At 46.7% G+C, this 27,349-nt stretch overlaps 1 protein-coding gene across 2 annotated transcripts in view; it reads left to right on the forward strand.

The window, feature by feature from the left end:
* The first annotated feature begins 8,201 nt into the window (after positions 1-8,201).
* LOC105463812 (ninjurin 2) overlaps positions 8,202-27,349 on the forward strand; it is a 97,633-nt gene continuing 78,485 nt past the window's right edge. Inside the window, exon 1 of one of the 2 annotated variants that reach the window (XM_011711133.2) lies at positions 8,202-8,479. In XM_011711133.2, the coding sequence (XP_011709435.2) occupies positions 8,312-8,479 (168 nt within the window). In that variant the 5' untranslated portion in view covers positions 8,202-8,311. Of the gene's footprint in view, positions 8,480-26,600; positions 26,698-27,349 lie in introns of those variants that run through there. The other variant, XM_011711138.3, reaches the window with a different exon arrangement.

The raw sequence follows: 27,349 nt of genomic DNA on the forward strand, positions 1-27,349 counted from the left end.
GTATAGGTTTTATTATTCAGTTGGTTTGTTTGCAACATAATCCAAAGTCTATACGCTGTATTTGGTTGATATGTCTCTTAGGTGTTTTTTTTCCTTTCTTTTTCTTTTTTTTTTTGTTTTTTGAGATGAGTCTCCCTCTATCGCCCAGGCTGGGTGCGGTGACGTGACCACAGCTCACTGCAGCCTTGAACTTCTGGGCTCAAGCAGTCCTCCCAACTCAACCTCCCTAGTAGCTGGAACTACAGCTGCTTGCCACCACACCAGGCTAATTTTTTTTTTCGAGACAGAGTTTCACTCTTGCCACCCAGGAGGGCAATGGCACGATATTGGCTCACTGCAACCTCCGCTTCCTGGGTTCAAGCAATTCTTCTGCCTCAGCATCCCGGGTAGCTGGGATTACAGGCATGCACCATATGCCTGGCTAATATTTGTATTTTAGTGAAGATGGGGTTTCACCACATTGGCCAGGCTGGTCTCAAACTCCTGACCTCAGGTGATCCACCCGCCTCAGCCTCCCAAAATGCGGGGATTACAGGTGTGAGCCACCGCGCCCAGCCTAGGCTGATTAAAAAAATATATATTTGTAGAGACAGAATCTCCTTATGCTGCCCAGGACGGTCTCGAACTCCTGGACTTAAGTGATCCACCTGCCTCAGCCTCCTGAAGTGCTGGGATTATAGATGTGAGTTGCTGCACCCGGGCCTGTCTCTTAAGTTTTCATCTATGAATTCCTTCTTCTTTTCTTTTTCCCTCTAATTTATTTGTTGAAGAAACCAGGTCAGGTTGTTTGCACTGTAGAATTTCCCAGGTTTAATCCATCCCTGAGTATCTTTAATATATTCCTATCTTCCCTGTGTTTCCTATAAACTGGAAATTAGATCTAAAGCATATTCAGTTTCAATATTTTTGGCAAGAATGCCTCATAGGTGCGGTGTCTGAGGAACACTTTGTCAGTGAAAAAGGCCTTGTGGGCCAGCATCCCGTCATGCCTGGATAAGTGGCTGTAATTTTGACTGTGCTTTGTAAACGTTCTTTTTCCTATTCTTTTTTTTCCCCCTTATTTATTGACTTATTTTTATTTATTTTGAAGGAGTTTCACTCTTGTCGCCCAGGCTGGAGTGCAATGGCACGATCTTGACTCTTGAATCCGCCTTCCGGGTTCAAGAGATTCTCCTGCCTCAGCCTCCCAAGTAGCTGGGATTACAGGTGCCTGCCACCATGCCTGGCTAATTTTGAGTGTGTGTGTGTGTGTGTGTGTGTGTGTGTGTGTGTGTTTAGTAGAGACGGGGTTTCATCATGTTGGCCAGGTTGGTCTTGAGCGCCTGACCTCAGGTGATCCACCCGCCTAGGCCTCCCAAAGTGCTGGGATTACAGGTGTGAGACACCGCCCTGGCCTTTTTTTCCTTTTTTAAATATCACTTCCAGACTTGAAACCTCCACCCAATTTTGTGTGTCTTGGGGTTGCCCAGCCCACACACACCAGCCCTCAGAGGCTTATCGCCCATGCCTCCTGAGCAGAAGTCCATTGGTTCCCAAGAGGTGCCTTAAGGGGCAGCTTGAGAAATGGAGCGGGGCAGTTGGGCGGGGGGGGATGGAGGGGGTGGGAGAGACAGGGCAGAGCTGGATGTGACTCTAGAATTCGAGCAGCTTCACTTTAATCTGCTTTATGTTCACTTCCACGTAAGATCACATTTAAGAGAAGGATTTCTCATCTTCAAAAAGTTTGCAAACCACTGATGTCTGTCTCTCTCCCATCACTAAGAAGAGATCAGCTATTCCTCTCCCTTAAGCCACCAAGAGAATGCCAGGCACTTTTTTTTTTTTTTTTTTGAGATGGAGTCTTGCTCTGTTGCCAGGCTGGAGTGCCGTGATGTGATCTCGGCTCACTGCAAGCTCCCTGCCCCGGGTTCAAGCGATGCTCCTGCCTCCGCCTCCCAAGTAGCTGGGACTACAGGCGCACACTACCACGCCCAGCTACTTCTTTTGTATTTTTAGTAGAGACGGGGTCTCACCATCTTGGCCAGGCTGGTCTTGAACTCCTGACCTCGTGATCCACCCCACTCAGCCACCCAGAGTGCTGGGGTTACAGGCGTGAGCCACCGTGCCGGCTGGAGGCTCTGTTCTTAATCATTCATTGAACAGTGAGTCACAGTTAAAATCCCCCTCCTCTGGGAGCGAAAGAGCGAAGGGAAATTTTACTCACCACCACCAAGAGCGTGCCCAGGCCTCAGGGGCATTCCCACAAGGCTGTGTGCCTGACTTCCGATCGAGGCCTGAGCAACCCGAACAGAAGTGACACATACGCAGTGACAGAATTCTAAATGTAGAATTTTGGTCAATAGCTCCACTGGCCAAGAAGGTAGCTACTAGCTGCTTAAATGTGACTACTTAAATGTGAATTCAGAGGCTGGGCACGGTGCTCACGCCTGTAATTCTAGCACTTTGGGAAGTCAAGGTGGGCGGATCACCTGAGGTCGGGAGTTTGAGACCAGCCTGGTCAACATGGTGAAATCGCATCTCTACTGAAAATACACAAAAAAATTAGCGGGGCATGGTGCATGCCTGTAATTCTGGCTACTCGGGAGGTTGAGGCATGAGAATTGCATGAAGTGCAAAGTGCGACTCTGTCTCAAAAAAAAAAAAGGTGAATTTAGGCCAGGTGCAGTGGCTCACACTTGTAATCCCAGCACTTGGGGAGGCTAAGGCTGTGGATTACTTAAGCCCAGGAGTTCGAGGCTGCAGTGAGCTATGATTGTGCGCTGTACTCCAGCCTGGGTGACAGAGTAAGACCCTGTTTCTAAAATAAATTTAAACATAAATAAAATCAAAATATGTGAATGTATTGAAACTAAATCGAATTTAAAATTCAAATTCTTACTCAGCCAACCAAGTTTCATGTGCTTGATTGGCTAATGTGGCTAATGGTTACTATATTGAAGAGTGAAGATGGAGACGTTCAATAACACTGACTGCACTACTGGCTCCCTCCACAGACCCTCAGAAAGCTTCCCTTTGCCATCCCTGTTGGCCCTGGGATTCCTGGAGAAGTGAATTTGAAAGCAGCTGAGTTAATGTGTACATGGGCATAAGTGAGTTTGTAAGCATGTTCCGTAGTCCGCTTTTATTCTCACTTCTGTATCTTGTTTGACGTGGGTCTGCCCTACTCAGTCTCCATTAGCAGAGGCAACAGATCATGGTAATTTTCCCTAAAATTTTTCTAATTACATAAATTTTCCATCAGGGAGGGTCTTATTGGTAAAATTAAACTAAAAGCATTCGATTCTTCTTGCTGTTTCAATTTTTTAAAAAGCCAATAATTTCTAGCCCTCAACTTTTACACACTGAAATTCAGACCTGTATCTGAGATCTTATACTGTTACACAGGAAGTATTTAATAGAAACAATTTTTTTTTTTTTTGAGACAGAGTCTCGCTCTGTCACCCAGGCTGGAGTGCAGTGGTGCCATCTCGGCTCACTGCAACCTCCACCTCCAGGGTTCAAGCCATTCTCGTGTGCCTCAGCCTCCCAAGTAGCTGGGATGACAGGCACGTACCACCACGCCCAGCTAATTTTTATATTTTTAGTAGAGATGGGGTTTCACCATGTTGACCAGGCTGGTCTCAAACTCCTGACCCCAGGTGATCTGCCTGCCTCGGTGCTGGATTACAAGTGTGAGCTACCACACCTGGCCAAAACACACATTGGAAACAGAATTTAAGAGCTGGAAGGAATCTTAGGAATCAACTCTTTTGATAGCTTCACATTCACAAAGAAGAATGTAAACCCCAGAGAAGTTAAGTGACTTGCCGAAAAACACAGTGACTCAGCACACAGAGAGGAATCCAGGCCACTTGGCTTTCACCCTAGAGCTTTTCCCACAATTCAAAATTAAAGGATCTTCTTACTGCTGCCTTCTCGAGTACCCTGCAACAATGCTTTGCTCCTTCCACGAAGCAAGATCCCTAGGGCCTCATTGTAGGCCCCTCATTCCATGGAACTAGACTTGGAGTCGTTTCTGAGTCACTCTGAATGTCTACTTATCTGTAAGTTCAAGGATATTCTAAAATATACTTTCCAAGAGACAGTCTCCCTAAAAATGTCCCTCTGGCTTTACACCACAAAAATCACCCTGACAGTACAGAAAAATAGAAACCATTTCCATCCAGTGATAGCATCCGCGTAGGTGCAGTTTCAGTACCAGCCAAATGTCAGCAACTCTCTCCCCTACAACTTCCCTTGCCATCGAGTGTCTCACCAGGGCATGCATGTGGTGCTTTTATATCCCCACAGCGTTTAACCCAATATCGACGTGGTAGAGACTCAGCAGTTGCCTCTCAAGTGGGAGTTAGACTTCAAAGACTCTGATCAAATTCTAGAGCAGCGGTCAGCAGACTACAACCTGTGGAACCAACTCTGGTCTGTTTTTATATCTGATTCTTTCTGTAAATAAAGTTTTATTGGAACACTCCCACACTCATTCATTTACATGTTGTCTATGACTGCTTTCACATTATTATAGAATTGAGTAATTGCAGCAGAAATCATATGACTCACAAAGGCTAAAAAATATTGGCTCTCTGGCCCTTTACAGAAAAAGTTTGCTCGCTGGGCACAGTGACTCACACCTGTAATTCCAGCACTTTGAGAGATCGAGGCGAGCGGATCGCTTGAGCTCAGGAGTTCGAGACCAGCCTGGGCAACATGGCGAAACCCCCGTCTCTACAAAAAATACTGAAATTAGCCAGGCATGGTGGCACGTGCCTGTAATCCCAGCTACTGGGCTGGAGGTTGGGGCCTGAGGTGGGAGGATCACTTAAGCCCAGGAGGTGGAGGTTGCAGTGAGCAGAGATTGAGCCACTGCACACCAGCCTGGGTGACAGAGTGAGACCCTGTCTCAAAAAACAAAACTTAAAATGAAAAAGCTTCATATAGCAATTTGAATTTTATAAAAAAGTAAAATGAAAAAGAAAAATTTTGCTGACCACTGGTCCAAGGTTACAGGTGGTAGATACGGTAGATAAACCGTTTTCCAAAGCCTTTTTTCTGTTTACTTCCAAACGATGCTTGTGAGATGGGGAAAGGTCCAAATCCAGAAGGATCTTGCCAAACCAAAACCATTATTATAACCAATTACAGCTGTTTCCTTTTCAAACTAATGTGCTTATTAATAAGAAATTTTTTGAAATATATTCAAGTCCTTTTCTCTTTTGCATTTTTTTTGTTCCTGTTTCCCTCTATTCAGCCAGATGTATCCATATTATCTAAAAGATAACGAGGATTTTCACAACAGGAGTGCAAAGAGAAAGAAATAGTTAATATGTTGCTTCTGGCATCCAAAATAAGGTTTTCCGGCAAGATTTTTTTTTTTTTTTAAAAGACATGGTCTTGCTCCATCACCTCAGGCTGGAGTGCAGTGTCATGATCATAGCTCACTGCAGCCTTGAGCTCCCAGGCTCAAGCAATTCTCCCACCTCAGCCTCCCGAGTACCTGGGACTACAGGTGCTGCAAGCTGCCACGTGTAGCTAAATTAAAAAAAATTTTTTTTGTAGAGACAGGATCTCACTGTGTTTCCCAGGCTGGTCTCGAACCCCTAGGCTCAAGTGACCTCCTGCCTCTACTTCCCACAATGCTGGGATTACAGGCGTGAGCCACCAGGCCCAGCCAAAAATTTCTTGTACAGATGGGATCTCACGATGTTGCTCAAGCTGGTCTTGAACTCCTGGGCTCAAGAGATCCTTCTGCTTTGGCTTCCCGAAATGCTGGGATTACGGGTGCGAGCCACATTGCCCAGCCAAGACAATATTTTTGACAACCAGGTTTTGTTAAGAGAGAGGATTTTCTAAATTTCTTCATTTCCCTTTGAATTGTTGTCATTGAATTCTACATCAGATATATCCCAGCCAAACAGGAGAAAAGAAAAAGAAGACACAGCATACCTTTTCTGATCCTGGATTAGGGGGACTATGGGAAGAAGTAAAGTCGTGGAAGAGAAAGGAGGTATTCAGACATAATGGTTCAGTTGTTCCTCTCTGAGCCAAAGTCATGGATAAGAAGATGGACTCTGAAACTAGATTTCCCGGGTTTAAACCTTGGTTCAACTTTGGGCAACTACGTAACCTCTTTGTGCCTCTGTTTCCTCACCTGTAAAACAGCGATAATAACATTACCAACTTCCCAGAACTGTTATGAAAACTCCATAAGGTGAGTATACGTTAAAGTGCTCAGAATAGGCCTGGCGCGGTGGCTCACGCCTGTAATCCCAGCACTGTGGGAGGCCGAGGCGGGTGGATCACCTGTGGTCAGGAGTTTGAGATCAGCCTGGCCAACATGGTGAAACCCCATCTCTACTAAAACTATAAAAATTAGCCGGGCATAGTGGCACACGCCTGTAATCTCAGCTACTCAGGAGGCTGAGGCAGAAGAATCACTTGAACCCAGGAGGTGGAGGCTGCAGTGAGCCGAGATGGCACCACTGCACACCAGCCTGGGCAACAGAGCAAGACTCCATCTCAAAAAAAAAAAATGTGCTTAGAATAGTGCTTGTTACATGGTGGTATTATTATGAGGGGTGAGGTGATAGATATTACTGGGAGACGTTTTAAGGAGTGCTGAGAAGAGTGGGTTCTCATTCTCATTTGGGAATGTGGAAGGAGATCACCCCACAGGCTGCCCTGTGCCAACTGGAGCAGCCACATCAGAGCAAACTCGGCTGGAAGTCGGGCTGAGCTTGCCTTTCTCCAGCCCTTCGTCAGCAGCCGTCCGTTCCCATGTGTCCAAAGGGGCTCAGGAGCACTGGTCAAGCATCTCGCAGGAAAATTTCGAGGGGCTTATCTTAGAGATGGGGGCCACTGAGCTGCTGTAGTGGGATGCGGGCGCATACAAGTCAAAGCCAGGTCTCAGGACGGTCCGCATTGCCACGAGCCAAGGTAGCGCAGACAGCAAGGGAGACCACTGGATCTCAAAAGCAGAAAGAGAATCGCCCATGAGTGACTCTAGCCCAGTATCAGACATCAGCCACCAGTGCCAGCAGGAGACCCTGGAGGAGGACCTGTGTCTCCTTAGCAGTCAGCAACTCGGGCAGGCCCATGGGCCCAGCAGCTCCAGGACAGAAACGAGCAGAGATGGAGAGGCCACAGGATAGATCCAAGAACCGTCCACAGCCCACTCGTCCCATGCAACTAGATGCCAACTTCTGCAAATCCGAAAGACTGAGCATGTGTCTAAAGTGGACTGTTTACCATTTAAATGAATAAATCCAACTATGCTTCATAGATTAGACTAAAATATGACCCCCATCCAATTGTCCAACCCTCCCTCGCACCACTGTCCAGAGGGATGGGAACTTATAAAGGCATTTCATAGAACTGAAGAAATCACTTTTTTTTTTTTTTTAACATTTGAATGTGGTGAGAGTAAACGTGTGACTCTGCCTGTCTTCCTCCCGCCCGCACCTCTTTAAGCCCCGAATTGGATTACAGGTTAACACCCTGCCACGCACGTCTACGGACATCCCCACACCCACACGTGCACAAGCTTGTGTCTAAACCTTGCTTCAGGAACAAACCAGAAGAGTTTTGGGTTCTAAGGTAAACAGGAGAGAAAAAAAAGAAACTTTCTAAAAAAAGACTCGCCCCTGGTAAGTTTATTTTAAAAGCAGGGAGAATACTGCTACTTGCATAAACGGGCTTCGAAGGTACACCTTCTCCCTGCTCCCTCTATGGCTAATCAAGGGAGGAGTTGAAGGAATCAAACAATTTGTCAATAAAAACATATTGTTTACTCACTTTGTAGAATACAGCCTATGCTTCGGAGCCTATTAGGTAAACTACAATTTTTTAAAAAACTTTCAGGGATATAGGGAACGAAGCAAAGAACAACGGAAATCCCGATGCCTCAGTATTGAGACTTGCTGGAGGTCACCCCACCCGTGGGGACTGGGGACCCCACTCAGCAGTGAAGTCACCCCACCCGTGGGGACTGGGGACCCCACTCAGCGGTGAAGTCAGATAGTGTTGTCCTCAGGCTGTTTTTCCATTTCCTTGATAAATACTCAGGGTTTCTTTGCCAGTCGTAAAGCTCCTAGCTCAAAGCAGGCTGGTGACTTCAGAGGGCTCCGCTGGGACCGGAAGGTCACTGGAGCCACTGGTGAAAATCATGCTGTCACTACCAACCCAGAAGGCCACCTCTCAGTGTGCCAGGTGCCACCTCCTGCAGCACACACATGTGCACACACACACACACACGCGTGTGCCTGTGTACACCTCCCCCAGGGGCTGCAGCCAAGACGGGCATCCCACATCAGAGGGATGAATGGCAGGTCTGTCCCGCCAGCTGTGTGCTCTCTCCTATCCGAAAGCCGCAGAGACTCAGACGGCAGAGCCTGGAGGAGCCCACGCAGTCTGTTCCCGGCACCCGGTGCGTGTGAAGGGACTTGAGGACAGCGAGATGGAATCAGAAAGAGAAGTCATCAACCTTCAAGTAAGTTCTCTCTGGAAGAGAGCCGAGGGGAAATCGGGAGTAGAGGTGAAGCTGGAAGAACAGAGGGTTGATACTTTAGCCACTTGATAGTCTCCCTCCCCGTTCTCTTTCTCACTCACCCCCGTCTCCAAATGCTCCCTAGGCTTTGTCTCTTTATTTTCTCTTTCTCTCCATTTCCCTGTCTGGTTCTTCACTTGTTTTGAAATATCTGAAAAACAGATTGGTTAAATCCCTTTTGGCCTCTGCTTCCTCTTGTCAGTCAAAGAGCTAATTAGATCCGTATTACCAGAAAACGATTTCACATTCTGAGCAGTGCTTTCCCCAAGCCCCAGGACAGCACAGACTTCTCTCCGAGCTGCCGGGCAGTTCTTTGGAGACAGGAAAGATACGAGTTTTGAGGCTAGGAAGAGAGGCAGCTGGCCAACTTTGCATTTTACAGGTTGGAAAAAACTTGAGCCGTTTCTCGGCTATCATCACAAAGCTCTACTGTGTGGGACAGAAAGCGTCTCATTCGGACAGTGCAAGGAAAGGAAATCAGTCTAATCTCCTAGGAAGAGGCAGAGATGTGTGTCCCTCTCTAGCTGGAATGGGCTTGGAAGGCATCGGAGGTTCCAGTCCACCACTGGAGGGGAAAGGGGTGGGATGTTACGGTGAGAGGAGAGCCAGATTGCTGGGAGCTGTACTCCAACTCCCTGTCAACAGGTAGAATAGAATCAACCCTTCTATGACCACTGCTGTAACCACTGTGTAACATTTCAGAGAATCAAACAAAGTGTGGAAAAGGACTTTTGAGATCAAGAATTTCTGATCCTTGAACCTGGTCCTCGAACAAAATCTTAGGCAGCCACCCAATATAGACTTCAGATTAAAGAAGAGCTGTTTTGTTGAAGCAGAGTATGTGCATGCGTCTCTCTCTCTCTCTCTCTCGTTCTCTGTGTGTGTTTTGGGCAGGTTGGCGTGAGTCTGGCAGAGTCTCCGTCCTTGGCCCCTCCACCATTGAGGCACCACGAGGGAACTCGCAGGACTGCTTGGTGTGCTGTATCAAAACCATTCACCAAGTACAACTGCATACCCAGTGTTGTTCTCCTGGATTGGCAGCCAGCCCCGACAGCGGTCCCACCGAGAGGCTTGCTGGTCCCTCTGTCTGGAACCTTCTTTCCCTGGCTTATCTCCTGACTGGCCCTTCCTAGTACATTCAGGTCTCAGCTCAAATGCTACTTTCCCAGGGAGACCTCCTCTGACCAACCTCTTTACAGGATGCCTCCTCCCCAGTTTGTCTTTATCATTTGTTTAATTTCTTTCACAGCACTGCTCACCACCTAAAGTTACATCGCTTATTTATTTAGTATGTATTGCCTGTCACTCTCACTAGGACACAAGATCTCTGAGATCAGGGCCTCCCTGTTTTATTCACTGCTGCAGCCCTCATGCATGAGGCAACTCTTGGTACACACTAAGTGCTTTAGAAAACATTTGCTAAATGAATGAGTTAAGGAAGCCATGAGTTGGAGAGGCTCTGAGATAGGAATAAGGTCACTTAATTGGCCCAAGACCTCCAGTCCATGTCTTCTGTCCCTGGTGTGTGTTTTCTTCTTACTTCTAGTTCTTGCCTCTATAAGATCCTTGGTTGTTAAGGAAACGGTGTTGCTGCTTATTATTCTCAGAAGAGCAAGTTTCTTATGTGCTAATGGGTTGAACAATCTAGAGTTACAGACTAAGGACTTTGCATCTGAACCAGAGGTTCAGAAGGAAAGAGGTGGTGGGAGGAAGGAGAAGGAAATGACTGGCTAGGCTTGATGAATGTCTATCTCTAGCAGGTAACTAAGGTGTCAGTGTGCCTTTCTCTTCATTTGTCATTCAGCCTCTTCCAATATGCTATTTGATTCTTGTATCTTACTCACATTTTCCTTTGGTCAGAAGGTTATCCATTATTTTCTACAATTTCTTGTCCACCTTTGGCTGGGCACAGTGGCCTACGCCTGTAATCCTAGCATTTCAGAGGCTGAGGCAGGAGGATCACTTGAGCTCAAGAGCTAAAGATCAGTCTGGGAAACATAGCAAGACCCTATCTCTATTAAAAATTTAAAAGTGATTAGCTGGGCATGGTGGCGTGCACCTGTAGTCCCAGCTACTCAGGAGGCTGAGGTGGGAGGATTGTTTGAAGCCAGGAGTTCAGATTGCAGTGATCTACAATCATGCCATTGCACTCCAGCCTGGGCAGCAGAGCCAGAACCTGTCTCTAAAAAGAAAACAATAACACTCTTTAGTTAAAACAATGTTTCCCAAAAATGTGGTACAATGATCACCAATGGGCAGTAAAGGTACTATCAATGACTGACAACTTCTTATTATAATGTTTATTTTTACAGTTTTTTTTTTTTTTGAGACGGAGTCTCACTCTGTCGCCCAGGGTGGAGTGTAGTGGCACGATCTCAGCTCACTGCAACTTCCGCCTCCCAGGTTCAAGTGATTCTCCTGCCTCTCAGCCTCCCAAGTAGCTGGGGTTACAGGCATGTACCACCACACCCGGCTAATTTTTGTACTTTTAGTAGAGACAGAGTTTCACCATGTTGGCCGGACTAGTCTCGCACTCCTGACCTCAAATGATCCAAAAGCCTCGGCTTCCCAAAGTGCTGGGATTACAGGTGTGAGCCACCATGGCTGGCCATCTTTATAGTTTTAGTATTCATTAGAAAGAGCATAACAGGGCCGGGCTAGGTGGCTCACGCCTGTAACCCCAGCACTTTGGGAGTCCGACACGGGCAGATCAGGAGGTCAGGGGTTCGAGACCAGCCTAAAATAACATTAACTTGAGCCTCCATAATCAATGTTGCAGATGTGTCTCCAGGTCAGGACCTGTGAGACTGGGATGGGTAGCAGCAGCACAGCTGGCTGTGAAGAGTGGCCCACAGCACTCAGAGCAGGTGGCCTCCACCAGCTGGATGCCTGGAGCTGCTCCTTTTCTTCTACAGCCTGTGGCTGTGGCCTCCAAGCCTCTGCCCTTCTCCCTGCCTTCACTGGTAGCCCAGCCAGGGAGCTAAGCCTGCTCATCTCCCAGAGTCTGGATGTATGAAAGGTTGAGGATGATCCCTTCCTTCCCCTCTGAGCCAGCGTTGCAACCCTACCCCCAAGTACAGAGTTTAAGCTTCTAGCCTGGCTCCTTCTCAAAATGGAACTCCTCTTTGGGCTTCCAGGTTCCCCAGACAGATTCAGTTCTTGGCTCCTTTTTTTCTTCCTGTGCTGCATGTTGATGGAAATGTGAAGATGATCTGCTAAAAGAGGAACTAAGACTTGTCCATACCGAATGCAAATTCAGTATAGCTCCGGTTAAGTATAGCAAGATACAGATAGAATGAGATGGGAGTGGAGGTAAAAATACTTATGAATAGAAGAAAGTCTATAGACAAAGTTCTCTGGGAGTATTTCTGTTTGTTTGTTTTGCTTTTAAAGACATATATATATAAGCAGTTATATATGATATCTATATAATATATAATAGCAGTTATATATATATAAAGAATAGCAGTTATATATATAATAGCAGTTTTAGGTTCATGGCAAAATCAAGAAGGAAGGCACAGAGATCTCCCATATAGCCCCTCACCCTACATGCATAGACTCCCCATTATCAACTTCCTCCACCAAAAGGGTACATTTTTTTTTACAACTGATGAGCCTTACATTGACACATCATTATGACCCAAAGTCTACAGTTTACATGAGGGTTCACTCTTGGCGTTAAACATTCTATGCGTAATAACATGTTTCCACCACTATCATATAGTATACTAGAGACATTTTACTGCCCTAAAAATCCTCTGCATTCTGCCTGTTCATTGCTCCTTCCTCTCTCAACCCCTAGCAATGACTGACTTTCTGTTTTGCCTTTTCCAGAGTGTCATGTAGTTGGAATCATACAATATGTAGCCTTTTCAGATTGGCTTCTCTCACTCAGTAATGGCATTTAAGTTTCCTCCACGTCTTTTCATGGCTTGATAGCTCATTTCTTTTTAGCCTTGAATAATATTCCAGTGTCTGGATGTACGACTGTTTGTTTATTTATTCGCCTACCGAAGGACATCTTGGTTGCTTCCAAGTTTTGGCATTATGTATCATTCTGTATAAAGCCACTCTGGCCAGGCGCAGTGGCTCACACCTGTAATCCCAGCACTTTGGGAGGCTGAGGTGGGCGGATCACTTGAGGTCAGGAGTTCGAGACCAGCCTGGCTATTGCTAACATGGTGAAACCCCACCTCTACTAAAAATACAAAAAGTTAACCGACTGTGGTGGCAGGTGCCTGTAATCCCAGCTACTTGGGAGGCTGAGGCAGGAGAATCGCTTGAACCCGGGAGGCAGAGGTTGCAGTCAACTGAGATCACGCCACTGCACTCCAGCCTGGGCAACAGAGTGAGACTCTGCCTAAAAAAAAAAAAAGCTGTGTAGGTTTTTGTGTAAACATAAATTTTGAATTCATTTGGGAAGACACAAATTGCAATTCCTGGATCATATGGTAAGAGTATGTTGAGTTTTGGAAGAAACTGCCAAACTGTCTTCCAAAATGGCGATGCTGTTTTGCATTCCCACCAGCAATGAATGGCTGCTCCACATTCTCCTCGGCATTTGCTATTGTCAGTGTTCTGGATGTTGGCCATTCTAGCAGCTGTGCAGTGATATCCCATTTTTGTTTTAATTTGCATTTCCCTGGTGACATAAGATGTGGAGAATCTTCTCATATGCTTATCTGCTACCTTTGCATCTTCTTTAGTGAGGTGTGTGTTCAGGTGTTTTGCCTATATGTAGTGGGATTTTTTTTTTTCTTTTTTTTTTTTTTGAGATGGAGTCTCGTTCCGTCACCCAGGCTGGAGTGCAGTGGCCTGATCTCAGCTCACTGCAAGCTCCGCCTCCCAGGTTCAAGTGATTCTCCTGCCTCAGCCTCTCGAGTAGCTGGGACTACCGGCGCCCGCCACCACACCCGGTTACTTTTTCGTATTTTTTAGTAGAGATGGAGTTTCACCATGTTGGCCAGGATGGTCTCGATTTCTTGACCTCGTGATCCACCCGCCTCGGCTTCCCAAAGTGCTGGGATTACAGGCATGAGCCACCACACCCAGCGGGTCTTTTGCTCGTCTATATAAACTAACTATACAATTAGTTTGTTGATATTCACAACTGATTTTGATTGAGATTGTTTGAATCTATAGTGAGTCCTCTTATCCATAAACATGGAATATCTATCTATCTATTTATTTTATATTTATTTATAAATTTATTTATTTATTAAGACAGAGTGTTGCTGTGTCACCCAGGCTGGAGTACAGTGGCACGATCTCAGCTCACTGCAAACTCTGCTTCCCAGGTTGAAGCAATTCTCCTGCCTCAGCCTCCTGAGTAGCTGGGATTACAGGTGCCTGCCACCATGCCCAGCTAATTTTTGTATTTTTAGTAGAGACAGGGTTTCGCCATGTTGGCCAGGCTGGTCTTGAACTCCTGACCTCAAGTGATCCACCCGCCTCAGTCTCCCAAAGTGCTGGGATTACAGGTGTGAGCCACCGTGCTTGACCTCTTCATTTATTTAGTTCTTTGATTTCTTTCATCAGAGTTTTGTAGTTTTCCTCATAATAGACATTGTACATATTTTGTTAGATTTATACATAAGCATTTCACTTTTTTAGGTACTAATGTAAATGGTAGTGTTTTAAGTTTCAGATTCTACTTGTTCAGTGCTGTTTCACAGGACAGTGATCGCATTTTATGTATTAACCTTGCATCCTGCAACCTTGCTATAATTGCTTATTAGTTCCAGCAGATTTTTGGTCAGTTCATTTGGACTTTCTACGTAGACAATCATGTCATCTGCAGAGACAGTTTTATTTCTTCACTCCCAGTCTGTAGTCCCTTCATTTCCTTTTTTTGAAGGAACTACATTGCATTTACTAGGACTTCCTAGCAAAGACGAGGAAATCGCTAAGATTTGTTCATACTGAATGCAAATTCAACGTACGAAGCAGTGGTGACAGGAGACATCCTTGCCGGTTTCTAATCTTAGTGGGAGTGCTTCTACTTTTTTATCATTAAGTCTGATGTTAGTTATAGGCTTTTTATAGACATTCTTTATCAAATTGAGGAAATTCTCTATTCCTAGTGTACTGAGAGTTTTTATCATGAATGGGTGTTGAATTTTGGCAAATACTTTTTCTGCATCTATTAATATGATCATGTGATTTTTATTTTATAGTCAGTTGATGTGATTAATTACATTAATTGATTTTCTTTTGTTTTTCTTTTCTTTTTTTCTTTTTTTTTTTTGAGATGGAGTTTGGCTCTTGTTGCCCAGGCGGAGTGCAATAGTGGATCTCAGTTCACCTCAACCTCCACCTCCCAGGTTCAAGGGATTCTCCTGCCTCAGCATCCTGAGTAGCTGAGATTACAGGCGTGCACCACCACGCCTGGCTAATTTTGTATTTTTAGTAGAGACAGGGTTTCTCCATGTTGGTCAGGCTGGTCTTGAACTCCCGACCTCAGGTGATCTACCTGCCTCGGCCTCCCAAAGTGCTGGGGTTAAAGGTGTGAGCCACCGTACCATGCATTAATTGATTTTCAAATGTTGAACCAGTCCTGTATACCTGGAATAAACCCCAGTTGGTGTGGTGTATAATTCTTTTTTTTTTTTTGAGATGGAGTTTCACTCTTGTTGCCCAGGCTGGAGTGCAATGGCATGATCTTGGCTCACCCCAACATCCGTCTCCTGGGTTCAAGCAATTCTCCTGCCTCAGCCTCCAGAGTAGCTGGGATTACAGGCACGCGCCACCATGCCCGGCTAATTTTTATATTTTTAGTAGAGACAGGGTTTCTCCATGTTGGTCAGGCTGGTCTCCAACTCCCGACCTCAGGTGATCCACCTACCTCGGCCTCCCAAAGTGTGGGATTTACAGGCATGAGCCACCATGCCTGGCCGCATCCATTTCCTTTTAATCTGCATGTCTATTTTTTTTTTTTTTTTGATACAAGATCTTACTTTGTCACCCATCACCCAGGCTGCAGTGCAGTGGCACCATCTTGGCTCATTGCAGCCTTAAATGCCTTGGCACAAGCAATCCTCCCACTTCAGCCTCCCAAGTAGCTAGGACTACAGGCACACACCACCACACCCAGCTATTTTCTTATTCTTTGTAGAGACAGGGTCTCACTATGTTTCCCAGGCTAGTCTTACTCCTGGCCTCAAGTGATTCTCCCATCTCAGCCTCCCAAAGTGCTGGGGTTACAGGGGTGAGACACCACACCCAGCTGATCTATATGTGTCTTTATGTTTAATGTGAGTTTCTTGTAGACAACATATCGTTGGGTCGTCTTTTTGTGTCCATCCTGACAATTTCTGCCTTTCAATTACGTATTTAGACCATTGACATTCAAAGTGATTACTGATATAGTTGGATCTACCACATTTGTTACTGTTTTTCTATTTGTTGCCCTCATTCTTTGTTCCTATCTTTGTCTTCCACTTTTTTCTGCCTTTGGTGGTTTTAACTGAGCTTTTTATATTACCTTGTTTTATCTCCATTCACAGTGTATCAGTGGTACTTTTTTTTAACTTTTTTTAGTTATCGCCCTAGAGTTTGCAGTTTACAAGTACAACAAATCCAAGTGCACTTTCAAATAACACTATACCACTTCATGGGTCATGTGAGTACCTTATAATAACAAAACAATCTTAATTCCTCCATCCTGTTCCATGTATCATTGCTGGCATTCATTCTACCCATATGTAAGCATATATATATGTGTATATATCATAAAACATACACATAAATGTACATAATCAAATATATTGTTGATATGTTGATTTGTTCATTTTGAACAAATTGTTAGATCAGTTAAGTATAAGAAACAAAATATTACTTTGTATATCACAAATATATGAAATTTTTCTTTTTTTTTTCCTTTTTTTTTTTTTTTTTGAGACAGAGTTTTGCTCTTGTTGCCCAGGCTATAGTGCAATGGCGTGATCTTGGCTCACTGCAACCTTCGCCTCCCGGGTTCAAGCGATTCTCCTGCTTCAGTCTCCCAAGTAGCCGGGATTACAGGCTCCTGCCACCACGCCCAGCTAATTTTTGTATTTTTAGTAGAGGTGGGGTTTCACTATATTGGCCAGGCTGGTCTTGAACTCCTGACCTCAAGTCATTCACCACCTCAGCCTCCCAAAGTGCTGGGATTACAGGCATGAGCCACCGCGCCTGGCTGAATCTTTTCATTTGTTAATTTTATTTTATTTTATTTTATTTTATTTTTTTTATTTATTTATTTTTTTTTTTTGAGACGGAGTCTCGCTCTGTCGCTGGGGCTGGAGTGCAGTGGCGCGATCTCGGCTCACTGCAAGCTCCGCCTCCCGGGTTCACGCCATTCTCCTGCCTCAGCCTCCCGAGTAGCTGGGACTACAGGCGCCCGCCACTGCGCCCGGCTAGTTTTTTGTATATTTTAGTAGAGACGGGGTTTCACCGTGTTAGCCAGGATGGTCTCGATCTCCTGACCTCGTGATCCGCCCGTCTCAGCCTCCCAAAGTGCTGGGATTACAGGCTTGAGCCACCGCGCCCGGCCTCATTTGTTAATTTTAAAAAAGAATAGGAAAAAAAGTTTTTCTTTTACCTTCATTTATTCTTTCTTTGATACTTCCCTTTTCTTTACGTAGATATGAGTTTCTGGCCTATTTCATTTTCCTTCTTTCTGGAAGTCCTGGCCTCAAGTGATCTGCCCGCCTCAGCCTCCCAAAGAGCTGGGATTACAGACATGAGGCACCACGCCCAGCTTCATTTTCCTTCTTTCTAACTTTCAATATTTCTTGCAAGACAGAGCTACTAGCAACAAATTCTCTTAGTTTTGTTTGTCTAAGAAAGTATTTCTCCTTCCCTTTAGAGGGATAATTTTGCAAGATAGAGAATTCCAGGTTGGTGGATATTTTCCTTCAATGTTTTGGATATTTCACTCCACTTTCTTCTTCACATATGTCTGAGGAGAAATCAGATGTAATTCTTATCTTTGTTATTCAATAGGTAAGATTTTTTTTTTTCTTGTGGATTCTTTCAGTATTTTTTCTTTGTCTTTGATTTTTTTGTAGCTCTTTGGGCATTTATCCTACTTGATTTTTTCTGAGTTTCCTGTATCTATAATTTGGCATTAATTTGAGAGAAATGCTCAGTCATTATTGTTTCAAATATTTTTCTGTTCCTTTCTGCTTCCTCCTTCGGTTATTTCTATTACATATATGATACGTGTTGTAGTTGTCCCACAGTTCTTGAATATTCTGTTCTATTTTTCTCAGTCTTTGTCTCTTTGCTTTTCCATTTAGGCCCTTTCTATGAGGTATGCTTAAGCTCAGAGATTCTTATTTATTTATTTTTTTTTTTTTTTGAGACGGAGTCTCGCTCTGCCGTTCAGGCTGGAGTGCAGTGGCCGCATCTCAGCTCACTGCAAGCTCCGCCTCCCGGGTTGACGCCATTCTCCTGCCTCAGCCTCCCGAGTAGCTGGGACTACAGGCGCCCGCCACCACGCCCGGCTAGTTTTTTGTATTTTTTAGTAGAGATGGGGTTTCACCGTGTTAGTCAGGATGGTCTCGATCTCCTGACCTCGTGATCCACCCGTCTCGGCCTCCCAAAGTGCTGGGATTACAGGCTTGAGCCACCGCGCCCGGCCCAGAGATTCTTTCCTTAGCCATGTCCAGTCTACTAATGAGCCAATCAATGGCATTCTTCATTTCTGTCAGTGTTTTGGCCTCTGGCATTTCTTTTTGGTTCTCTCTTAGGGTGTCCATCTCTCCACTTATATTGCCCATCTCTTCTTGCACGCCATCTGCTTTATTCATTAGCACCCTTAGCATATTCACCATAGTTGTTTTAAATCTTTTGTCTGATAAAGTCCAATATTGCTGCCATGTCTAGTTCTAATGCTTGCTCTTCTCTTCCAATTGTGTTTTTTGCCTTTCAGTATGCCTTGTAATTTTTTCTTGATAGTCAGGTATGTACAAGGCAAAAGGAACTGCTATAAATAGGCCTTAGTATGTGGTGGCAAAATGTGAGGGGAGGGGAAGTGTTCCCCAGCTCTGTGACTGGGTGTCAGTCTTTTAGTAAGCCTATGCCTCCGGACTGAACATCACAACTGCTTCTAAGTACGCCCCGCTTAGGTGGGTCAGGATAGCTACGGTGTGCTGCAATCGGATCTTCTCCTTCCCCCAGGTCCCCTAGGCTCTAATAAAACCCCAGCAAGTCTGGCTCTGGTTAAATAGTTCTCCTGAGGTCAGGCCTTGTTAAGAAGAACCGACAGAATGCTCTGGCCTATTTTGAAATGTTTCCTTCTCCCTCCCCCTGCCAGAAGCATGAGATTGTTCTCTGACATTTACTATAGAACTTGGGCAGCTCCTAGAGGTAAAACTCACAAAAGCATTTCCTCCAACGCCCACCCCCATGACTGGGTCACCCTGGAGTTTTTAACTCTCAGACTTGTCCATTCTGAGCCTCCAAGCAATTTGTCAACTACAGTTCAGGGTTTCCTAGCTGGCACTGACTCCCAAGGAGAACTGCCCTTGTGAGTCTGCCCCATCAGCCATGACTCCCCGAATTCACCCGTCTGTCCCACAGATCTTAGAGGTAGTGGTTTGCCCTATGTTCTTATCTCTCTCTTGGATCCAAGAAGAGTTGTTGATTTTTCAGTTTCTTCAGCTTTTTACTTGTTAGGATGGTGTGGCTAAGTCCAAGTGCCTTACATGCAGAACCAGAAGTCTCCAGAAATTATTTTCAAATGGAAGTTCCAGAAAACAATTTGATAGTATAATGTGTGTCAAGATATCCATATATATATATATGGTGTTTTTGTTTTTGAGACTGAGTCTCACTCTGTTGCCCAGGCTGGAATGCAGTGGTGTGAATCTCTTGGCCGAGCGCGGTGGCTCACGCCTGTAATCCCAGCTCTTTGTGAGGCCAAGGTGGGCGGATCACGAGGTCAGGAGTTTGAGGCCAGCCTGGGCAACACAGTGAAACCCTGTCTCTACTAAAAATATAAAAATTAGCTGGGTGTGGTGGTGTGTGCTTGTAACCCCAGTTACTCAGGAGGCTGAAGCATGAGAATCACTTAAACCTGGGAGGCGGAGGTTGCAGTGAGCTGAGATCATGCCACTGCCCTACTAATCTCACTTCTAGAATCAGCCTAAGAAAATGATCAAAGTTGTGTTTAGATATGCAAAGATGTTCACCAAAATATTATTCACAACAAAAAATGGAGAGTCCAATAATGAAGAAATGGTTAAAGTTTGATAAGTCTATAAATAAATATGGAATAATTTTTTACGTTTTGGAAGAATACTTAAGGGAATATCAAAATGCTAATCATACATTAGGTTAAAGAAATAAGATACACAAGCACATAAACATTTCATCTCAATTTCCTTTAAAAATCGTATACAATAAATATGTGTAGGAAAACTATTGGAAAAAATAAACCAAAAAGTTAATAGTAGTTATTTCTGGATTATGGGTTTATGAATGATTTATTTTCATCTATTACTTTTCTTTTCACTTTTTATTTCCTTTGCACATTTTCTACTAACCCATATATTATATTTAGAATAGAAAAAAACTTGTAGTTTAAAAAAGAAAATTAGAGAAGCAGGTGTGCCTATATGCAAATGAGTAGATTTCATGGGCTACTATATATATACACATACACACACACACGTATTTATTGACTGTTTCTGATTACCATAAAAACTCAACAGTTTATACTTAACTACTGTGTATAAGTAGGCATCTCCTTTTTTTTTTTTTTTTTTGAGATGGAGTCTCACTCTGTTGCCCAGGCTGGAGTGCAGTGGCACCATCTCAGCTCACTGCAAGCTCCGCCTCCTGGGTTTACGCCATTCTCCTGCCTCAGCCTCCCGAGTAGCTGGGACTACAGGCACCCGCCACCTCGCCTGGCTAGCTTTTTTTTTGTATTTTTTAGTAGAGACAGTGTTTCACCGTGTTAACCAGGATGGTCTCGATCTCCTGACCTCGTGATCCGTCCATCTCAGCCTCCCATAGTGCTGGGATTACAGACTTGAGCCACCACGCCCGGCCGGCATCTCCTTTTAAGTGGCTGTTCCACTTTTTAATAGTTTTATATAGGACAACTCTTGTTTTTTGTATCCGAATATGCTCCAAGACTAGAAATGTGATATCCCAGGTGGGCGTGGTGGTGCACGCCTGTAATCCCAACACTTTGGGACGCTGAGGCGGGCGGATCGTGAGGTCAGGAGTTTGAGACCAGTCTGGCCAACATGGCAAAACCCCGTCTCTACTAAAAATACAAAAATTAGCTGAGCATGATGGCGCATGCCTATAATATCAGCTACTCGGGAGGCTGAAGCAGGAGAATCGCTTGAACCCAGGAGGGGAAGGTTGCAGTGAGCCGAGATCGCACCACTGCACTCCAGCCTGGGCGACAGAGACTCCGTCTCAAAGAAAAAAAGAAAAGAAAAAGATAAAATCACTCCAGATAGATAGATAGATAGATAGATAGATAGATAGATAGATGGATGGATGGATTTGGGATGACTTCTTTGAAAAGATAGTCATTGAATGAGCTCCGAAGGATGGATAGGACTTTGACTAGTGCAAGAGTATTGCACTATTGACTAGTGCAGAGAACAGTGTGAGCCAAAAGCTAGAGGCAGGAAAACACAGGGCATATCTGGGGAAGGATGATAGATAGATTTGTTTAGACTATAAGGTGAATGAAGGAGAAAAGTGAGAAATAGGATTATAAAGGTAAGTTGGAATCAGATTGTGATGAACCATGAAGGCCAAATTTGGTTTATTCATCGGCCTTCCAGGTCCTGTGTAGAAGTCCAACTCTGACGGGGGCATGGGGTGGCTAGATTTGCAGGTGAAAGCCAAGTTTTTTATTCCTTGCCCAGACCTTTCCTGGACCTCCATCTGAGAGCCCGGTGCCTCTGCAGAGCAAAGAACACTCATGAACACAGCCATTCATTCGGTCAGTTCGTCCCCGATGAACAGGTCTAGCCCGCGTTTTAAAGAGGAAAAAAATCAAGGTCCAGAGATGTGTGATGTTTAACTGGGCCTTGGAATCTTCATGGCATTGGGCAGGGTATCTAATGAACAACAGGCAGACTACTCAATAAATACGTATTTGTTAGGCTGGGCGTGGTGGCTCACGCCTGTATTCCCAGCACTTTGGGAGGCCGAGGCAGGTGGATCATCTGAAGTCAGGAGTTCGTGACCAGCCTGGCCAACATGGTGAAACCCTGTCTCTACTAAAAATACAAAAAAAAAAAAGAAAAAAAAAATTAGCTGGGCATGGTGGCAGACGCCTATAGTCCCAGCTACTTGGGAGGCTGAGGCTGGAGAATCACTTGAACTCAGGAGGAGAAGGTTGCAGTGAGCGAGGCTCACACCATTGCACTCCAGCCTGGGTGACAAGAGTGAAATTCCATCTAAAAAAGATGCATTTGTTGACTAATTGATGTATCCAATTTGCCATGCACAGTGAAAGGGCGTTTCAAACACATGACGCAAACGAATCCTCCCAGCTACCCAGTGGCCGTTACTACACCTTTAATGGATGCAGAACTGAAGCTAAGGAAGGTCAAAACAAGACCACAGAGCCTGGAAGCAGCAGGGCAGGACTGAAACCTAGGTTTTCTTTTTGCTCTACTCAGACTCAGTGGTTTTCAAATGTGGTCCCTGGAACAGCAGCACCCGTCACTCGTTAGAAATGCAGATCCTTAGACCCACCCAATCAGACACCCTGGAGATGAGAGTTTCTGCGATCTGTATTTCCACAAGCCCCCGGTGATCCCGATGCATACTAAGGTCTTAGAATCCCCACTTCAATCCATAAGTGACTGACATATGGGGGATATGGAGACTTCAAGACTGGCTCCTTTCTCCCGGGTAGTCCTGTAGCACTTGCACTAGACCTGGAGTAAGCAGCGCACCCAGAGTCACACAGAGATGGCAGCAGACCAACGCGCCCAGGTTGGAGCAGGTGCCAGGGAGGAGGAGCTGCCAGTCACTGTCTAAGAAGACAAAGGTTCTAGGCCTCTCAAGTCCAAACTTCTTGTTTCAGTGTGGGGTACCACCACAGTCACCGCTACTGTGTGCATGCCACATACTTGTGGGATTTACAGCCACTGATGAGAGGTGCTTTGAGATTCCTCCAGCCTAGGAAAGAGACGTGTTTGACAGGCCCGCCCCCACTAGAAAGATTGAGCATAATGAAGGGCTCGGGTGAAGATGGACGTCTGTCTCCTGTCACCCAGCCTTGCCTCTCAGGAGAGGGGAGAGAGCTACTGAAGGCAAGAGCGGGCTTTCCCACGGGGCACCTGGGCACAGACACCTGAGGGATGGGGAAATATGCCTTTTACAGGGGTGGAAGAAAAGGAACAGAGGAGCCTGGCACCCCTGAACAGTTTGAGGGCCTTGGGAACAGGGGTAGGCAGGGCAGGGGGCAATGTGGAAATCAGGTGGGACAGAGTGCCAGCCCAAAGTCTGGAGCATCACCTCCACACCTCTGTGAGAGAGCTCCCAGTATCCTGGAACGGCGAGCCTCTGAGCTAGAAGTTGACCAGGCTCCACGCCAGGAGAATGGAAAACCCCTGCGCCGCTCCAGAGGTGAACTCCTGTTTCCACAACCCTCGTCCAGGGAAGCAGGTTTGTTTACCCTCAGGTTTGAGGGGTCAGGCTTCGGTCGTTTGGTTTTGTGTGCTTGTCTTGTGCCTCGGGCATGGAGTCCAGAAACCAATTGTCTGCCCGGATACACATTTTCAGTCCTAATCTGTACACAGCCTCCCTCACACAACCAGGACCTTTCCTCTTCAGCTGTAGTTTCCTAGAAATGTGACCGCCCAGTGTTATGATTCAAACAGGGCTCAGTCCCAAGGGATAGTGGGACAGGGTGGGGTTGGTAGTGTTGGATCTCTAATGCCGCACCCTTCCTCTGTTGCTGTCTCTCTTTCTCTGGTTTTCACAGTGATCTATGTAATTGAATGCTCACCCACACTCCTTGTTGTGAACTGCCTTCACTAGGGTTGGGAAGGGGAGCAGGAATCTTGCAGAGCCCATGACCTAACCCGGTTGCTTCAAAGGCGTCTCTGTAAACGGGATCCTGGGCTGCTGCAGCCTTCCTGCCCCCAAGAGCTTCCAAGCTGCAGAGCTCTGTGCTTTTAGGCCCTCAAGGGGCAGTCCACAAGGTGGAAGCTCCTGTAAAAGCTGAGATTTCGCTTCACCATATAGGAGAAAAAAATACCCTGGGGGCTATGGAGTAGCCTGAAGAGGAGGCAGGTGGGATGGAGGGGAGCACAGGGTCGACAAGGCTTATCCTCAAGTTGCCACTAGTATCCTCAAGATCCAAGAAATCAGTATTGCCTGTGCTGTTTCCAGAATGCTAGTCACAGTAATAGTGGCCGGCAGGGGGCTGTCCCTGTGAGATTGTGTGAGAGAATTAGGAAAACAGAGAAACCCTGTTATTTTGTTTTCCATTCTCCATGTGACCTGCAGTATTTTTCCTCCTCCCATAAGAAGTCAGCTTCCTCCCTCACCATCCCGATGTGACCTACTTATCTGCTCCCTTGAAAGGGAGGTACCCTGGAAGCCATCCCAGTCTGGGGCGGTTCTGTCTGAGTCTCAGAGACAAGCTCTTTAATAAGGAAAATCCAGAAGCAATAAAACTGGGGGGCAAGGTATTAGGGAGGCTGGAAAACGTTGGAGAAGAAGGGAAATGGAGGCCAGTGGCACCACAGCATTGTATTCGGTGGTGTGCCATCAGCCCTCATGGCTGACTCATGCCATGACTAAGGGAAATTGGTCATGGAGCCATCAAAGAAGGCAGATGTCAACTGCTGGAGAGAGTGCATGGACAGAAGTACAAGGAAAATAAAGCCCAGCTCTTCCCGGTTGACCACTTTGTGCCCCTACTTCACAGAGCTGTGATCTAATCTCTGAACCCTTTTCCTTATCTGCAAAATGAGGATAATAATTTTTATCTCAGATTGATGAAAATACTAAATAATTTACCCTCTGTTCCTTCCTAGAGAAAACTTAAGCATATTTCAGAACAAAGGCACATAAATGATAACGGCTACCATTTATTTCTAAGTACTCCATAAGAAGTCCTATATACATAGTTTTCTCACTTAATTCTGTGAGGAAACCATTATGCTTATGTTACCAGTAAGGAATCTGAGGCCCAGAGAAGTTAAATCACTGTGCAAAGTCACACAGCTAGCAAGCAGCAGAACCGAGGCCCGTAACCATGTCTGTCTGGCTCAAGGCATGTACTGATTGACTGTAACATCATTTGCCTTCAAGGATTTGCCAAAAACCCTTGTCCCCAGACCTTAAGTAAATTTAGAATGCTGAGTCAGATGGGGCCGAAGGAATCAAAGAATAACTGGGTTATATAATGCTATGATTTTATGCTAATCTTGGCACTAACGAGACATTGTCTCGCAATCTGGAAGAGTGTAACTGCCTATCTGGTCTCTGGCCACTGGGCCTCCAGTCTGGCCTCCCTCCAATCCATTCTCCTCACTGTAGCCACAGAGAACATTCTCCTGCTTCTATCAGTGGTTCCCAGCTGCCCTCAGGATTATATCCAAACCCACTGGGGCCAGGGCTTGGCCTGTTCTTAGTAGGCCCTACCCCATTTTTAAAATCAAATGCATTAAAATATACCCATATCACTTACTAAATATGAATTCTATCATTTAAATCTTTGAAACAGTTCATGATTTGAATTTTGGAATTATTAATTTAAATGCTCATTTTTCCTATGTGGGTATCAATAAACTTTTTTCAGGTCTCAAATACTTGGGACCTTCAGGAAGCCCATAGCCCCAAGTACTATGCATATAATATCTGACGGTGAGACAGCCCTGTGTGGAGGCCCCGTCCCCCTGCCCTGTATGTCAGGCTTTCTGTAAATCCTTTTTCCTCTGCCTAGAACTTTGCTTCTGCTTCTTCTAAAACTGTACACTGCCCACACTATTCTCCCCTCCCTCCTTGCCCTGCAGTCTATTTATTTTGATGTAAGTTCATATGTACTTAACCCGTTTCCTCATCGGTAAAGTGGGAATAGCAGTGTTATTTCACAGGATTAAGAAGACAGAATACGTTAATACACCAAAGCCTTTCTACACGAAGTATCCTGGGACCTTGTTGCAAATGCAGACTCTCAGGCCCCACCCCAGAGGCACTGAATCAGAACCTGCAGTTCACCAAGATCCCCTGCGATTCGGACCCATTTATGTTCGAGGAGCACTGCACTCCCACACCGAGAACCATGTCTGTTATCGAATAAGCACTCGATAAATGATGGCCAGTATGAAGGTGATGAAAGGTCAGGTTTTTACAGTTGTTTCTGGTTTTCCTTCTTGCCTTACGTTAACTTGCAGACTCTAGTTCAGTGGTTCTCAAACGGTGTTCCTGGGAACCTATGGCACCCCGGGAGCCGGCCCATGGCACTTCAGCTACTGCTGCGGCGGCAGTGAAGCCATGGTGCCCGCGCTCAGGTCCCTTCGCTCCATCTGCAGAGGGAGACGGACAAGGAAGAGGGCAATTGCAGTATCGCTCTTTTTGTATTACGAGGGCTATCAAAAAGGGAAGTAGAGGTGCTGGAGCATCTTGTGGGGTCCAGGAAAGTGTTATCTAAGACCCGAGAGTTGAGTTGGTAACTCAAGATTCCCCCCGAAAGTGGCAAAACAGTTTCTACTGGAAGAGCAGACCGACTGCTCCCGTGATGCGAGCGGGGAGCAAGTTCCAGAAAAGATGCGACCTCTCGGCCGGTGGCAGATGCGCTCAGGCGCGGCTCCAACCACCGCCGCGGAGAAAACGTGGTGGCTCTGGCTTCGCGGCAAAGCAGCCGCCCGGTGGCTTCTTCTCTCCGCGCCTCGGTTTCCTCGTCTCCAGCCCTAAAATGGCGACACGCCCCACAGGTCTCGGGAGGGTGACGTGAGGGGACAGAGTCGTGTTCCCGAATCCAATCGGGTGTTTCTTCCCTTCTCCCCTCCTAGTTTGCGAGCCGCGTGGCCGCGAGCGGATGTAGGCCCGAGGGCTGGCGCGACGGCCGCGGCGACCCTTCCTTCCGCGGTCCCGGCTCCACGCGGCGCGAGGCTGGGAGGCTGCGAGGCTGCGACGGCGCCGAGGCTCCAGACAGCCGCGCCCCGGGGGCAGGGCAGGTGGGTCCCTGAGGGTCCCGGGGGGGCGCTGCGGGCGAGAAGGACGGGCCTGGGTGTGCCTGGAGCCCTCGGCGGCCCTCGCTGGAGGCCTGGGCGGCTGCAGGGGGCCGGAGCGGCGCAGGGCGGCCGCGGAGAGGAGGTAGTCGCGGGGCGCGGGGCGTCGCGGGGAGCGGGGCGGCCGCGGGGAACAGGGCGGCCGGGTCCCGAGGTGAAGGCGCCTGTCCCGGGGAGGCGAAGGGTCCTGCGCTGAGCAGGCGGCCGCGGCCTGCGGGCCCACTCGGGGGAACTGCAGGACGGCCCCGGGCGCTGGGCTGAAGAGGCCGCGGCGGCCGGGCTAGCTGGGGAGGGAGGGCCGGGCCGGCGGGCGCGGAGCGGAGCGCGGGGCCGGGCGCGGGCCCCGCGGAAACCAGGTCAGCTGACGCGGGCGGGCGAGCCGGGCAGGGGAGCGGGGCCCCGAGCCCACTTCCCGCATCCGGTCCCGCCGCGCTCGGGGCTGGGCTGAGCTGCGTCACGTGGCTGCACCTCTTCCTTCCCCCGCGGGAGGCCCGGGCCGCCCTCACCTTTCCCGACGCAAACCTCGCCGCGCAGCCCCTTCCCCTTCGTCGCCGCCGCGCCCCCCGCCCCCAGCCCGCCCCGTCCGCGGGCAGCGCCG

This window comes from Macaca nemestrina, chromosome 10 (genome assembly GCF_043159975.1).
Source record: "Macaca nemestrina isolate mMacNem1 chromosome 10, mMacNem.hap1, whole genome shotgun sequence".
Classification (NCBI taxonomy): domain Eukaryota; kingdom Metazoa; phylum Chordata; class Mammalia; order Primates; family Cercopithecidae; genus Macaca; species Macaca nemestrina.